The 17,626-nt window shown below is 39.5% G+C and overlaps 1 protein-coding gene across 1 annotated transcript in view; it reads right to left on the minus strand.

The window, feature by feature from the left end:
• The window catches only part of TLN2 (talin 2), a 397,436-nt gene that overhangs the window by 132,723 nt on the left and 247,087 nt on the right, over positions 1-17,626 (minus strand). Inside the window, exons 13-20 of the mRNA XM_025038744.1 lie at positions 16,113-16,268; positions 11,616-11,717; positions 10,864-10,940; positions 8,086-8,266; positions 7,141-7,254; positions 4,607-4,715; positions 3,634-3,842; positions 3,001-3,099 (exon numbers count right to left, since the gene is read on the minus strand). Of these exons, the coding sequence (XP_024894512.1) occupies positions 3,001-3,099; positions 3,634-3,842; positions 4,607-4,715; positions 7,141-7,254; positions 8,086-8,266; positions 10,864-10,940; positions 11,616-11,717; positions 16,113-16,268 (1,047 nt within the window). The remainder of the gene's footprint in view (positions 1-3,000; positions 3,100-3,633; positions 3,843-4,606; positions 4,716-7,140; positions 7,255-8,085; positions 8,267-10,863; positions 10,941-11,615; positions 11,718-16,112; positions 16,269-17,626) is intronic.

Below are 17,626 nucleotides of genomic sequence, written 5' to 3' on the forward strand. Positions count from 1 at the left end.
ATTCAGTCACATCTTTGCCTCCAGAGGGCAACGTCGGACATGCACAGAAACCACCTACGTCTCAAGAGCTAAGGAATGCTCTGAACGTGTGTTGTGTAGTCTCCTGCACAGGGATTAAATTGTTATAAAAAATGGGAAGGGAGCCTACATAAATAAACTAGCTATAAGCTGTGACCTCAGCAAAGATGTGAGGAACTTTGAGCCTTTAAAGATCAGTTTATGCTTCAACTCAACAAAAGGCATTCTGCTTGCAGAATGGAGAATCCTTTGATTCTGCCCACCAGTTTTTTCACTCATCTGTGTGAACTGAAGAATAACCATTGTTACTTTTCATTTACTTGTTTGTTTTTAATACTGAAGGTAGTTTATTTGGTTTGGAAATGCCTTCCCAAACATATGAGCCATTTTCATTTTGAACAAACATGTGAAGGATTTCTTCTAGGACATGTGGTCAGAAGTCTTTATTAATTCATCGGATAATAACGAAAAGCACTTTTTATTCTGAATGCAAAGGGCACCCACAGTCTTTACAACAAGATATCTTATGAGAAGATAAATTGGAAAGACCGTTTAGCCTATGTAATTTTACACAGAGAAAAGACTATATGCTATCCAGGCAAATCAGAAACATCAAGTAAGTGGATTTTAAAATTGACAAAACCAAGCAGTCTTAAAGGAACAATTCAGTCCAGTCTTTATGGGATGTCCAGAGAAAAAACAAAGCCTGAAATTTGAAGATGCCTTTGTGACTGGACTGGCACTTGTTTGCCACACAACTTTTAGCAATTGCTCGCAACACGGCCTTCGAAGTTACAATTCTTGGACACCTATATCTCAGTATTAAATGAAAACACAACTTGAGTGTCACAAATTAGTAAGAAGATTTAGGAAAATAACTTTCCAAAGTGGGTTGTCGTATTTTTTCACTTGATAACGAATCCATCTTTTCACACAGGGACTAAGACTCATGATTGTTCTAAAGTGCTTTGTTAGGCTCATTTATAGAAACTCTAATCCTATTAATTAAAAAAAAATACAGTTAGAAAAAGAATGTGATACTACAGTTATAGATGCTGACAAGGCCTTTGTCAAAGTTTCCAACAAGACCACTATTATGTAGCCCGTGTAAAATAAATCTTTGTTAAGTCTGGGAACATGCAGTACATGAAGGACCCAAGAAAAGCTCTAAGATAGGATCTCAAGAATCCGAAAAACAGAGAGTAAGAAATCTAGCGTCAGCAAGCCAAAGCCTGCTCCTGACAAGGGGTTGCGGGATCACCTCACTGTACCGGTGTTTGCCTAGAGACCTCACAGAAACCGAAGTCAGGCCTTTTCCTCGTAAGAAAGCCCCCTGAACCTGAACTGCTGCCCTACCATGTCTGAATGGAAACAAACATTAGAAAGCAGAAAGTTTGCATTTATACGTGATGAAAACACTTGAAGAAAAAAATAAAGGCAAAGTCTGCAAACATACGAGGATGTGTGAGATGTCGTAGGGAAGAATTGTGACTTTTCCTTCAAGTTTCCCAAACACTTTAGGGAAAGCAATATATTTTTAAGGAAAGTAAATTGACCACTTGAGAATGATAAAGTCTAGTAAACCAACATATTTACACAGTTCATAAGTAGGTAACTGCCTACAAAGAATTACCTGCTTCAATACAAAAAGCAAAGGCCAGTTTAGGGATCTGCTAAGGAGAAGTAAGGAGGGACACAATTAGTGAAATATATTTGGATTTAGTGAAACATATTTATGTGGTCTGCAGTTAATTCTCTTTATAATTATAACTGGCCATCTCAGCATAGAAATGGCTTCCAGGATACTAAATTATGGATCTCACACTCATCCTGTCTTGAATAGTCAAGCACCGGATGTTTTACCGCATTGCAGAATATGAATGAGTCCTGTGGCCTCAGCACCATAGGTATGTGGAAAGTAGAGGAGAAACAAATACACCTGTGGATGAAGGTGCATGTTTCATGTAGTACAACGTACACGATCCTTTCTTAGTGTAAGTGATGCATGCTATGTTAATGAAGTTTAGTAGTTCTAGATAAAATGGCACGAAACTGCCACCCATGAAGCAAGAAACTTAAAAAGCCGAATGATATTTTTATTCTGAATTCTACAGAATTCCCAAACAGTGCATATAACATAGGATTTGGAAAAAGGGCATATTCCAGAGAACCAGGCGCAGACTATAATCATTTAATTAGAATGTATTGATATATTACTTGCAAAATTAGAACTTAAGAGGAGGAGAAGGAGGAGTGAAGGGTTTCTGCCTGCAAGTATGTGAGAAGAGAAGCTCATCCTAGCCTGAAGCTCTTAACAGCAGGCCTCGGCACCTCTTCTGTGGTGGCTGGCAACAGAGGCAGACAAATTGAGGTCTTGTCTGAGCTAGCGGTGCATCAAGCTACCTGCAAGCAGCGGCTACAGCTGTCTGTCAGAGGACAAAGAGCACATGTCCTTGGTATTGAAAAAGAAGGATGACAAAAAAAGACTTCACCACATTTGTGACTTTAGATGACACAGACAATAGACCCACCTCTGAATGCAAAGGAAAGCCTTTGCTGTGTGTAAGTGCAATGCATGAGAGTGCACGCATTTCCACTTTTATATATGAACTCCCCAATGATGCAATTAAAACTGCCCCTGAATAGAGAAAATAAGATTGGCCATGAGTTTATCACTATAAAGTTTGGGTGGTAGAAACAAGGGGTTCATGACATTACTCCCTCTACTTTTGTGTTTAAAGAAATGTCCAGTGTATTAACCAGTGAGAATAGCTAAATAAGTGTTTTATGATAAAAGTAAAATGAGTTTTTCAGTTATAAAAATTTTTTAATTAACACACAAAGACCTCACCCACCAGATAATCTACCTCAAACTTATTCTTGATAGCACAAGGAAGGTTTGGTTTTACATTCCGTTCTCCTAGTTGGGTCTAGACCATCACTTAGGCTCCTTCCCAAGATTATGAGCTGCAAATATCTTACTTGGAATCGCTCATCAGTCTCATTCTCTCCGATCTGTCTCAGAAGGTCCCCACTGGCCTGTCCAATGCTTCCAGCGGCGGTCAAAACTGTCTGCCGAGGCTAAGAACAAAGAGCACACACTGGTTGGAAAGAAAATGCACTCCCTCCATGGTGCCAATAGACATGGCAGTGCAGAGAGAGGAATCTGGTGTGACTGGCTCCTCCTGCACCTAAACGAGAGTCTCCGACTACCTTCCAGACAGGAGACATAAGCGTCCTGGTGACATCTGTGTAAGGAAATGCCTCATGTCTTAAAAACCAGCAATAGGTGGATAGATTTGAAATGTTCAACTAATGAATCTCATTCAGTTGGTAGGAAGGTGATACATGTTTTCTGGAAATTAAGGGGCAAAACTTGCATCCCTTTTAAAGGTTTTTGACATATGTGTTAATATCTGAGGTTTCACCTTATCAAATTTGGGGAGCAAGGAGAAGGAAAGTTTCCTACTAAGAGCTCAACTAGTGTTGAAGGTTGAACCACAGATTCTCTAAACTCTGCAGCGTGGGAACATGCCCCACCAAGATGGAAGGAACGGCTCAAAAGCTGCACCTGTCTCATCAGAATCTGAGTCACTGCTTGTCCCAAGAGCTCACCTCTCCAGAAGTAGGCTGTACGGCTTTCAGCAAGTCCGACACTGCCCCAGCGAGGGTCCTTGCAGCTCTGAGCAGGTCCTCCCCACTGCCCACTTCATCATCCATGAGGGCCGCCAACAGTTTCACACCCTTGGACATCTCCGTCAGGTTGGAAGAAATGGTGGTGATTGCACATCCCACAGCTGTGTAGTCAGTGTCTGCAGGGTCACCTGGGACAGAGAGAAGCCATCTCCATCAAAGGAGAGTGGTGAAGGGGGAGGAGAGCCCAGGTGGGCAGGAGGTAAATAGCCACATTGCAGCAGCTTGTCACCCACCACTCTGTAGGAGTCAGACACAAAGCACGGCATGCTCACGGTGAGGTGAATAGCATTCTGTCTCCAAGGTGCTGCTCTCCACAGGGTCCTTTCTCCCTGAGGCCTCCTACATTGAAATACTGAGCACAAGCACCTTTAAAATTCCAAAGGAAGTCTCAGCATCTCACGGCCCTTTTTGTTAGGCCACTGTCAGCAACTTAGGAAGGTCAGCTCTGCTCCTGAAACATTGTAATGCTGTACATTGAAGCCAAGATATTTCCTGGCTCTTACTTGACAGTGCAAGGTGGAGAGTCATGCTGTGCCAGGAGACACTACTGCTGGACAAGACAGAAGAAGGCACACATGACAGATCTAGTCTTTCAAACCATTTTCAGATTGTAAGCTCCCAGAAGGGAGAAACTAGCCTCAATACACTTTGAAGTATGTCCAACCTACTGATAAACAATGAGAAGAGCTTTTTAATGATGATGCATGATATAGACACAATGAAATGTGTTCCCCACATTTCTTCTTGGTCAGTGGGAGAAAATGCCTGAAGTATTTGGGGTACCTAAAAATAGACTGTCATCTCATAATATGAAAATCTGTTTCAATCAAAGAACATTTTTTTTTTTTTTAAACCACAACACACCACAAACACAACCCCCTCAGGGTCTTACCGGCAGTGAGGTTAACAACTGAAGCTGTTCCAGCTGTGATGGCATCCACTTGAGAGTGAATTTCATGTTTGGATTCGTCGACTTTATTCTGAACCCATACCCTAGACGCCTGGAAAACCAGACAACTGTGTGACACAATCATTGCACAGAATAACCTAGGAAACCAGAGAAGTTGTGCCAGAAAATGAGACCAGTATTTTGGCTACACTCTTCTTACTGGGCCAGCACCAAGGAGGCCCTTAAATCGTCTTAAACAATGTCCTTAACAGGCCTCTCGCTCATTTATTGGTACAGAATGGTATGAAAATTCTCAGTTTCTCAAATTGGTTACTTTTTTTTTTTTTTATTAACTTTAAGACCTTAGAGAAAAATTCTATGTGGTTTTATTCAGGTAAATTCAATAAAAACATGAGAATATTTGATGTCTCATGATATCGCACATCAGCACTAAAATTGGTGCGAATTTCATCTTGTTTTTAGAGAACAAGTTTAGAATGAGGGTGTTTCAGCCCAAGAATGTTCTCTGTCAGTGCGGGAGTGTCTTCAGTTCACATGAATGTTGTGGCACTTTTTACGGGGATTGTGTTCCAGTCAAGATCCCTGTTCTGAATCCAGCTCTGCCTCTAACAAGGGACATGATCTTGGGCAAATTACATCTGTGTCCTGTGCCTTGCATTTCTTCTACTGAAGGAATTCAGTGGTGTTTAATAGTCTTTCCAGCTCTTATACTTTATGTTCGTTTGAACCTATAAATAGCAAATTCTCTATTTTCTAGCATTTCTGAACTTAGCCAATAAATGATCATTTACATCAATAATGGCAACCCTGGGGTAATAGAAGGTGCTGATTTGCTTCGTAAAACATTCCAAAAAAATATTGGCTCAGGCCCTCCAGCTGGTTTTGATACATCTAGGCTCAGGATGTGTCTAGCACTTATAATAATTTTTGTATACCAATTCTTTGAAACTTGGTGAAACAGAAACATGAAAAACAAACATTTCAAAACTCTATCTTACAATTGTGTTGGATTTGGGTGTCTGCCATATGTATTTCCACCGTGAAGTTCCCCCGAAGCAAATAGTAAATGATTTTGAGTACTTGGGAGAAATAGCACTAAGGGTAGCAGCACCCTACATCTATACAAGTACACAAACAAACAACACAGTGTTCAGGGAAAACTCAGAGGAGTTAATCCTAGATGGATAAGATGACATCACAAATTATATTTTGGTATTGGACCCTATTGAGGGTCTTGTCAGTCCTAAACAGTGGTTTTCAACTCTGGCTGCCCATATAATCACCTGGGAAGGTGAAGAAGCACTGATACCCAGTTTCCATCCCCAGCGACAGAGCTTTATTTGATTTGAGCCCTAAGGCCTTAGGTTTTGTCCTAAATACTCCTCGGGTTACTCTAATACACAAAGTGCGACTGAGAATAATAGTGCTAGCCAGTGCTTCCCAAACTTTAATGTGTACACAAAACAGCAGAGAATTTCACTAAAATGCAGATTCTGATTCAGAGGTTTGGGATAAGCCTTAAGATTCTACACCTCTCACAAGATCCTAAGTGTTGACACTGCTGATGGCCATGGACCACGATGTGTGCTGCAAGGGGCTATGTGATTTTATGTAGCAACAGCTACAGGAAGGCAGCTAATTATCTTGCCCTCCTAAGAGCTTAAAAGTAGTAACCCAGTGTTTCTCAAAGCACAGTGCCCAAAAACACAGCAACAGCATCACCAGAGAACTTGTTAGAAATGCAAAATCTCAGGCCCCACCAGAACTACTGAGTCAGAAAAAATGCAGGAGAGTCCCAGCAATTGCTTTAACAAGCCCTCTAGGTGATTTTGATGCACGTTGAAGTTTGAGAATCAATGCTAATAACAAAAAACAGCTAATACTCATTGAGCTCTCACCATATGTTAGGTACTGTGCTAAAAACTCTGTGCATGACTGTAGAGTCTTCACAACCACACTACTCACAGATGACAAAATGGAGGCTTAGAGAAACTTGCCCAGATATTCACAGCCACTGAGCAGTGGAGCTGGGATGTAAGCCCACATGATGTGACTCTAGAGTCCAAGTTCTTAGTCCTTGCCAGGTATTGCCAATAGCCAGTATCACCCCATGATTCTCTCCTGTGGCTATAACCTGGAGTAGGGTTCCTCAGTCCCTGGGCCATGGACCGGTACTGGTCTGTGGCTGTTAGGAACTGGGCCACACAGCAGGAGGTGAGCAGCAGGCTAGTGAGCGAACTTTCATCTGTATTTGCAGCCGCCCCCCAGCGCTAGCATCACCGCCTCAGCTCCACCTCAGATCATTAGGCAGTAGATTCTCATAGGAGCACCATTCCCTGGTACTAAAAAGGTTGGAAACCTCTAATCTAGAGACAAAGACTCATCTTGAAAAAGACATGGGTTTCGACTTCACCTAGCTGAAGACAGAGATTCACCTGACTGAATTCAGACAGAGTGCATAACCTTGTTTTCTGTCAGGGCAGAGACAGTGAATGAAAACCATGAACAATATTTACCATATCCTGGCCAAGAGGCGGCAATGAGTCAAGCTCACTGAGGTCATCCTGGGCCTGCTGGACCGCGTGCATGCTTGTGTTGATGGTCCCCATGAGGGCCTGCTGGGCAGAGGTCTGCAAAGGTACAGGTATATAAGGCAGTCATAACATGCTCCTGGTACCAACAAAGCCCTCCACACAAAACAAGGTTAAACTGAACTCTGGCTCAGAAAGTGGACCAGGGTACATCTCAACAACTGCCCGAACCACCTCTCATTGGAGAACTTAATTAACTGACAAGTAGGCTCGTAAAGAATACTTGCAGGGTAGCTAAGGAGAACCAATTCTTGAGTACTGAGGACAAAAAGATCTCAGGCATGGGAAATGCGTGCATTATACTAGCATTCTTCATAAATAAGTAAGGATTCCACCCAAACCTACAGCCAACATGCTTCTTCAGTTAAATTACTTCTGAGCTTTCAGGCTCTTCACCTTTCAAACGGTTCTTGCCCAATAGTACAGGATCCCTGACTAGAATTGAGAGAGGCATGGCATCAGAGAGACCATTACAGTGGACGGGACCAATGAGCCACTCAGGGGAGAGTGTGGCTCACTACAGACCTGGTCTGTTTCTAAGAGGTGTATCTGGGCTAATTAGCAGCTTGATGCTGCTAGGGCAGGGAAGCAGGTTTCTACTTCTGAATCACCAGTCACAAGGAGAGGTCCCTGTTTCTCTTCCAGCTCCAGAGGCCAACTGTGATCCTAGACAGGGAGCTACCAGAACCATCCAATTAAAAGAAAGCACGCTGGGAGTTAAGCATCAGGACAGCTCAGCTCAAGAGCCATGGTTGAGACAGATGCTAGCAAGAGTGTAGATGACACACAATCCATCCCCATGGCTGGTGTCCCTCCCTGCACACCAGACGCATCATACTGACGTGCAGAGCGAGTGCTCAGAAGCCTCACCAGGGGGGGCATGTGGCCTCGGTGCATCTGCCCAACCATGACCTGCTGCTGCGGTGAGGGCATGCTGCCAACGTTGAAGGTCTCGGGCCCGCTGGAGCCCGAGCGCATCACAGCCGGCAGTGCCACCGAGCCGTGCTCCACCTTCCCGGTCCTGTTGAACTGCTGCTGCAAGATGGTGGACCTGCAGGAAACAAGTGATTTGGTCACTGAGGTGGCTGCTCACATGGAGTATCATGAGAAGACACCATAGGTGTCATGAATGTTTGCTGCTTTGTGCTGTGGAGGTCAGTTTAAGAGATGAATGTACAAGAAGAATTATGAATAAAGATACAGCACTAAAATGCTCAGTAGAATACTGAGGTGAATTTTTTTACAATATTAATATAAATAACCACTCCCAATGTATTTAATAGTCACGATATTGTGCAGTTAGTTGTTAGAAACACACACACACACACACACACACACACAATGCAGTTAGTTGTTCTTAGAAACACACACACACACAGAGATATTCCTATAAAAATAATGTTCCAGGTATAAGTGAAAGTTTTGGATACACTGATCTATAAAAATAATATTCCAGGTATAAGTGAAAGTTTTGGATACACTGATCTATCATTATCGGTAAATCCTACCTGAAATAGATTCATTCAATAAATAATCTACTGTGTGCTAGGTTCTATTCTAGGTATTGGGGACATAAATAATTTATTCTTAGCTTGAAAGAAGTGTGGAAATGAACTCAAAGAAAATCTCCTATAGCATAGTTCCTGTCCAGCAGGTCCAAGGCCACTGACCATGCAGGATGTTTAAACACCTTTGGAACCTTGACGATGGGCCAGACTTTGGCACTTCTAGACGATTTCAACTTAAGTCTGAAAAGACTCATGGGCATCTAGTAGAAAAAAAATTAATTTTTACTTCTTGATATTTTCTTTGAAAGAAGGGTAAGGGCAAAGGACTTTGAACATATGAAGTTAAGAAGTCTGAGGTGGCATATTTGCCTCAGTAGCCCAGTGGTCAAACCCATAGGGAGAGTCTGGGGGAATCTGCATGCATGTAGGGGAGGGGGCATTATGGGGCATGGGCTTCTGTCTCAGGGTTTTCGAACTATCATAGATCACTCTCTATCGTCCAGGACAAATCTCGTGAGCCATGCCAAGGCACAAAGCAACAGACATCCATGAAGAGTCATCATTGTCTATGGAGGGGGTGATACTAGGGAGATGATATTGATCTGTGGCTCCTGTAGGAGGTCAGCTGTGTGCTGAGATCTCAGCCAAAGTCTAATACAGGGAAAGTGGAAGGTGTGGTGAAGGGGACTACCCTGGACCACTCTTCTTGTTTGCCTGGATCAGACCCCACCCTGATGCCTTAGGCAGTGGGAGGGAGTTAAGGTGGCCCTAGTCAGGGGAAGTCCCAGATACTTAGCTCTTCCTAGGTGAGGTACTGTGCAGTGAAATACTCTGAAGTGAATGCCTCACTCTGTCAGGAGGCACTAGCTTACTAATTTCTATCTAATGGTCATTAATAATTCCAAGAAGTTAAGGTGTTTTGCCAGAGGTAGCAAGTACGGTACTTGAAATGTGTCACATCAAATTTGGTTCCAATTTGTGTACTAATAGGGGATAAATGGAAAAACACCTTCAAGGTGATTTTGAAGCAAATTGTTAGAAAATGGCACAGAGTGACAATGTGAGAGAAACAATTACTATGATTAAGCAAGTTCAAATGCTGGGAAATCTAGAGCTTTCTGGCAGCGTGTTATAGGAAATATCACGAGATTTGAATCTGAGTCCTGGCTCTGCCACAATAATGCACCTCAACTAACTTTCATGAGTTTCAGTTTCCTCACCCATGAACGGGGATGACAATATCTAGGTACCTCTTTCATAGAGGGTTGTTGTTGGGACCAAATGAGACAGCATGTTGGAGACGCACAGTAAAGACAATACAAGTTATTATTACAAGGCTCTATTTAACATAAAGGGAGAGGCTGCTCAGGTTTTGATTCAAATATCACTTATTAGATGTTACTTAATTTTAATAAATCTCAGTTTCCTTATCTATAAAATGGGACTAAATTGAGGAGGTTCCAAATTTAAAATAACAATAGCAAATATTTATTATGTGCCAGATATTGCTTTATGTGCTTTATTAGTAAGTCAATCATAAAAATACAACTCTTAAGGAGGTATTATTATTTCCATTTTATAGATGAGATTGAGAGGGAAGAGAAATTCAGAACGGCCACAAAACCACACATTAAAAAACAGCCCCCAGATTCGAACCCAAAGTTTGGCTCCAGAGTCCATGTTCTTAACCACTTGCCTCAGCTGCGTTATAATATGTGTATCAAGTATGGCACGTAGCAAGTGGCCCATAAACAAAAACTCCACTGGCTAGATCTCTGCCTCCAAAGGGACAGAATCAAACAGAAGCTCACTCTCCAGCCCTTTGATTAAAATGATGCAGTTTAGGAAATTTAAATCAGAAACGCAGAATAGGATTCATGAATGTTCACCGCCTCTAATGATGGAGTTAAACACATATTGTTCAGTGTCTCCCTGAAATTCTCAGTCCCTCCTCCCCAGACACCTTGAACACCAGTGCTGACAGTCTGGGACCACACTTCAAAAAGTGAGACTCATCTACATCATCCACGATCATCTCCTCCACATGAGGGACTTTAGAGCAACAGGCCCCAGAGCTGGCAGGAGGACACTGGCCCATGGAGGGAGGAGGCAGTTCTTTAGCGCTCTTAACAATACTTACTTTTTTGGGGAAACGGACTCTTCCAACATAGTTGATTCCTCATCACCCTCTAGTCCAAATCTATCTTTACTTTGTTTCTGAAAGTAATTTATGACCAAAAATGAAAATTGGCAGGTATTTACACAAGAACCTTTTAAAAAATGCTACACAAGCAAAAATGTTGAGGTTTACACTACATTTCTTATACTGGATATTTAATAAGTGATGATAAACAAAGCAATAATCACAATAAAAAAGAAATACATTATTTAATAATGTCTTCTGCATTTATTATTGCACAGATCTAATTTTATGTAGTTAAAATCAAGATACAAGTATTAATATTCTAGTAGAACTTGGTTATTTGAGTGGGCTGTATCTAGAAGCCTTAGAAAACTTCTATATCATTATGGGATATAACCCTATTAAATTTGGGGGGAAAAATTTCAATAACATGAAAAACACAAAGGTCATTTTCCAGACCCTCAATCTGGATTTCTACAGAGACTGAAAAGTATGACATAACTACCGAGAGAGAAAGATGCTGAGGGGTTAGCTAGGTTCATTCATTAGCTAATTACCTGGCAGTCAATGATGCAAATGAGCTGCAGCAAATTCCGAAATTCTCATAGGATCATGAGGTCAAAGACCACGCATGAGCAATCTTAACGTCAAAGATTAAATCAGTGAATAAAGTACTTTAAATAAGGGTTTTCTAAACTGAGTCTTAATAAAGAAGCTTTGCTTTTCCAATTTGCACAGGTACGAAATACCTTTTTGAGGATGATGTCAATGTAGCCTGCAATCAGCTGGGATATTTGCTCTCCCTCAGTGGTTTGTACTGAATAGTAGCTTTCCTGATACTCCCCAAAATCCTGGGGAAAAATAGCATTAGAAGAAATATCAGATATATTAGCAGTTTGAAAGGTGAGGAGGCCCAGGTTCAAGATGGCATGGACTCAACTTTTCCCTTGCTCTTCTCCTTTAAATAAAACTGAATATCCTAAAATTTATTCAACAGACAATGGTAAAAGGGCTCTGAAAGCTAAAAAGGTGGACTGGCTGGGGACCTCAGGACTCGAAGAAACACATCTGGTGAGTTCTTGGGTTTTATTGTATATCCCATTACCTACAAGGTTGGCTGCTGGATAGGCCTGACACTTGGAACCTCCAACAAACAGTTTTTGAAAAGACTCTTCTCTCTAGCCAAAAGATCAGAAGTGTAGAGCCAAACAGAGTTGGGAGTCCTACTCAGCTCCACAGTCTGTGGTAACATTCACTGGCAGCTGCAGAGTGGTGAAAGCCTAGGCCATTCTAGCCCCTGCTCAACAACCCAGGCAGGTAGGTGGTCTGATCCTTTTGTAGCAGGAGTCGCAGTGAAGTCCTGTGTCTCCTTGCCCTCCACTCAGTGGCATAAAGAGACTCAAGTCCGGTGGCTTCCTTCTCCCTCCAAAAGGTCACCCAGAAATAGCAGGTGGCCCACGGAAGTGCCTTCTTCCCTCACTCACAGACAGCACCAACAGAGTTTGAGCAGGAATCCTGGTGGTGTCAAAGGAATAAAGTATCCAGAATAACATTGCAAGAGAAATGAACTGTCACTGCAACTAAAGTCCACGAAAGTAGGCTAAAACTCTACATACTAAACCTACACAAGGTGAGTGTCTGTTAAAATGGAAGATTTAAATAAGATCGAGTCTCTTAACATAACAACCAAAATATCTACAATATAATAAAAAATCAGTATTCATATCAAAAACTAGGACAACTACAATATGAATAAGAGAATCGACTGATGCCAATACTAAGATGAACTGGATATTAGAATTATCTGATAAGTATTTTAAAGTAGCTGTCATAAACAATGTTTCAATAATTAATTATAAATTCTCAAACAAATGAAAAAATAAAAAGATTCAAAAGGAAACATAAGTCATTAAAAAAGACAGAATGAAAATTATAGAATTAAAAAATGAATAACCAAAATAAACTCACAGGATAGACTAGTGTAGCAATGATAGAAGATAGAATTACTAAACTTGAAAACATCAACAGAATTTAGTCAATCAAAACAACAGCAAGGAAACAGACAAAACAAAACAGAGCTTCAGAAATCTGTGGGGCAACAATAAAAGATCTCACATCCATTATCACCAGAATACCAGGAGGAGAGGAGCATGTGAAACAAACAAAAAAGTATTTGAAGAAACACTGGCTGAAAATTTCCATAAATTAGTGAATGACATAAACCTACAAATTCATAAAGCTTAGCAAATCTCAAAGAGAAGAAACTCTATGAAATCCATGACAAGAACTTTTGAAAACTAGAAAGAAAAATCTTTAAAACAGCCATAGAAAAGTGACATCGATAAAACAACATTAGCTATACATAATCTTGAATGACAGAAAGTTCTAATCTGAAACCGTGGAAGCTAAAAAGAAATCGCATGATATTTTTCAAGTGCTAAAAGAAAAAAAACTGTTAATCTCAAATCCTGTATCTGGCAAAATTCTCCTTCATCAATGAAGGGGAAATAAGAACATTTGTAGATAAAGGAAAACTAAAAAAATTTATTCTTCTTACCAGACCTGTCTTAAAAGAATGGCTAGATGACGTTCTCCAAACATAAAGACAGTGGTAACAGAAGAAGGCTAAGAACATTAGAAAGAACAGGATAGATAAAAATAGAAATGTAATGGACTATATCCTTTACCCCATGAGTTTTCTTTAATCATATTTTATGGTTGAAGCAAATTTTGTAACACCATCACATGTGGTGTTTAATGTGTCTGGAATATTTAAACAATGATACTCAAAAAGTAAGGAGTTTAAAGAGACCTAAGTGGAAGTAAGTTTTCTACACTAGAAGTAGTAAAACAATGACACTGATAAGCTGTAATTAATTTCATCTGCATATGGTAATATCTAGAACAATCACTAAGAATACTATACAAAGAGATATGCTCTACAATATTATAAATAAATAAAAATGGAACTCTATAAAAATTGTTCAAGTAACCCACAGGAAGGGAAGAAAAGCAGGAAAAAGAGCAGAGATAAACAGAAAAAATTATAAAATGGTAGACTTAAGCTCTAGCATGTCAATAATTAGTTTAATATACAAATGGTCTAAATATGCTAATTAAAAGAAAACACAATCCGACTCTATGTTCTCTACATGAAACTCATTTCAAATAGGACAATATAGCCAGGCTGAAAGTAAAAAGATGGAAATAGGTATATAATATGCAAACATTAATTTAAAAAGCATGAGTGGCTATATTAATATAAGGTGAAGATTTCAGAGCAAAAAAAAAAAAAAAAAGACCTACAAACTACTAGGGACAAAAGGACGTAACAATAAAACAATTTCTCCATTAAGAAGATAATTTCTCTATCTTAAATGTATAGGAACCAACAACAACACATGAAGTTAAAACTAATAGAGATGAAAGGAGACATAGAAAATCCAGAACTGTTGGGGTCTTCACTTTCAGAAATTAATAGAATTACTAGATGGGAAATTAACAAGGATACAGAAGACTGGAACATCATCATCAACTAATGGACTCTAGCTGGCATTTATAGAACACTTCACTCAATAGCAGAATACACATTCTTTTCAACCACTAATGGAACATTCTCCAAGTCTGCTCATATCCTGGGATATAAACAAATCTTAAAATTCTAAAAGAAGTGAAATCATATACAGTATGTTCTTTGACCATAATACAATTAAACTAAAAATCAATAACAGGCAACAGGAAAATGTGCAAATACTTGGAAATTAAATTTAGGCTAGGAATAGAAAGGAAACAAATATTACACGTTACAGGCTTTAATTCAACTTTATACTTTAATAAAAAATATTTACTTTCTTTTGCTCGAGGTAGTTACTGAGATTCATAACTTTCTTATTTTTTAAATAAATTTTTGTTTTTAACAAAGCAGTACTTGGACCTAATTTTGAAAGACCAATACTATTGAACAGTATATAACAAAATATAACTGTCCCCTGTACTACACATTCCTGCCTTCACTTTCTACCTCCCCCAAGTCCACGACCACCTTCAACCCTTTTAGCAATTTCTCCTAATATTTCTAAATAACATGTTTATATTGATTTCTTGATTTTTCTATTGTAGGAATTATCCACAACTTCCTATAATAGAAGATGAGAATGTAGTTCTCTAAGTATAAACACCCATTGTAAGAGCCACCCAGGTACAGCTGTGACTGACTATAGGAGGAAAGAAAGTATGTTTTCTGAAGATTACTCCCAAGTGGCTTAAGACTATCGATGATTAAATTAGGTGACTACTTATTCTCTCCAAGACCCCTTTCTTATATATTTTTTTTTGATGCCCTATTATGAGATCTTGCCTCAATGCAAGCTGATATTTTAAATGTTCGCTAGAGCTGTGGAATGGTACGTCTCAAAGTTGTGAAGAAATTGACAGATTTTAACATTTTTGATTTCTCTTATTGCCCAACTTGCTTATCAATTCTCATATGTAAGTGTGGCTAAAGTTAAGGGTACGTACAGTTATACTCTGCTAAGAGCAACAGTTGAGGTTGGGAGGAGGAATTCAGAGGTTTGAAGGCCTGGAACAAACACACATTCTCCTTGCTTTCCATATATTTCACACTGGGCATTCCCTCATCACCCTAGAAACTCTGTGAAACAGGTATTGTCATTCGCATTTTATAGCTGAGGGAATTAAGGCTCAGAGAGGAGAGGTATTCAGCCAGGTCATAGAGCTAGGAAATGATAAGCTGGTTTTGAATACTACCCAAAGTCTATGTTATTTCCACTATCACAGCATGCTCTCTTTCTAGGCAGGCTGGGAAAATCACCTCAGCAAGATGTCGCAATTCTTAGGAACTTCTAAAACAATTCGAGATAAAGAGGAAGCCTTTGTATGGGCCTCAGAGCATTAGAAAGTGTCCTCTGAAGGTATGCTAGGGATGGCTTCAGGGACACAGAAGACTGAGAATCATCTCAATCTTCTGGAGTGGCTTTTTCCAGTTGAAGAACTAAGACACACAGACTTAATGCACCAGAGAGGAAGACGTGGCCAAGGAGACCCAGCTTGCCGACAGCTCCCTCACTTCTGGTCCAGTCCCCTTGCCTACCCCATAGACTCCCGCCATCTGTCTCTCTCCACACTGCTAAGGCTAGGGAAGCCCAGTGAGACTGTATTGTTTCTCCTGTCCCACAATATCGCCCAAGGCCATGTGGGCCCCCTCGATGCCCTCTGACAGTGCCTACCAGCGTGAAGCTCTTGGGCGAGGCTGCCCAGCGCTTGACTGTGGTGAGCGGCCACTCCTGCAGCACTTCCTTGGTCTTCTCATCCACGCGCATCACTGAGTCCTTGGTGATTCCCAGCAGGCGAGGCACCAGCTTGTTCTTGCCTTTCATCTTTTCCTGAAACAGCAGATACCAAGGGTCAGTGCTCTTCCTCTGAATGCATCTGATTTTGCCAACCAATTCGTGTTTTTGCAGTTTTACCTGGGATCAACCTATGTACACTGTGTTTCAAAATAAGCAGGACTATGGACTCCAAAAGTCTTTTATGATTAGTTTTCATAATTTTTTAAAGAAATAGTAGTCATGCCTATTAAAAGGAATTGATTCCTACCTGCCACTCAAGCTCAAATAAATTCTAGATAAGTTAATAATTTAGGAAGAACATATAGGAGAATATTTTTGTGATTCCTGGGTGGGAAATGACTTTTTAGCATAGACACCAAAATAAGCCCTAAAGGAAAAGATAATTAGCCTTAAGTACAAAATATATGGAGACTGACACATTTTAAAAAAGAGAGAGAGAAGAAGAAAAAGAAACCTTACCATAAACAGAATTAAAAAGCAAATGACTGGGGAATATTTACAACAAACATGATAATAAAAAATGTCATACTGTATATGTGAAAGGTCTCGTAAATCAACAAAAATAACTAGCAAAGAACTTAACAGAAATGTATTTAAAATGATAAAGTAATTAGATAATAATAAGCAGTTCAGTAGGTTTTCATGTTTAGAAAATAGTAGTTTTTTTTAAAACTGATACTCACAACTGAAGAAGGTATTAAGGGGAACCATTGTTGATGGGAAATTAAAATGACAAAGCTTTTGTGGAATTAAATGTCCAATAATGATTGAAAGCTTTAGAAGTGTTTATTTTTGACACACCTTGCTTTTAGAAACATTCAAAAAAGTTACAAATGGATGTGAAAATTATACTACAAGAAGGTGCAACTAGAGTTTGTTGTAGAAAAACTAGAAATAACCAAATATTAAATAACAGGAAATTTGATAACTAAGTTATGGTATATCCAAATGCAGACTACTTGAAACTACTAAAAATCATATTATAGGAAAACAATCAGATTCATGGCAATAACAGTATTATTATAATATTAAAAAATGAAAGTTTGTACAGCATAATCCTACATGAAATAAAATTTTAAACATTAATTTTTAAATTTAAAATATTAAAACAAAATTAAAAAATAAAATTTCATTACATGATAAAATGGTAACAATGATCACCTCAAATGATTTGTAACATTTCCTTGTCCTTTTCCTTGTTCCCAAAATTTCATTTACTACACATCTATTTCTATTGTTGTCAGAGAAAAAATGAAAAAATTTCAAATAATATTTGCTGAAACCTAGCAATGCTTATGGCACCACTCTCCAAGGAATCCATGTATAAGTTAGCATGCACAAAGTATGTGTATAAGTGGGTATGTATACAAAGGAACAGGTACTTAAAACAG

This window comes from Pteropus alecto, unplaced genomic scaffold, assembly GCF_000325575.1.
Source record: "Pteropus alecto unplaced genomic scaffold, ASM32557v1 scaffold86, whole genome shotgun sequence".
Lineage (NCBI taxonomy): Eukaryota > Metazoa > Chordata > Mammalia > Chiroptera > Pteropodidae > Pteropus > Pteropus alecto.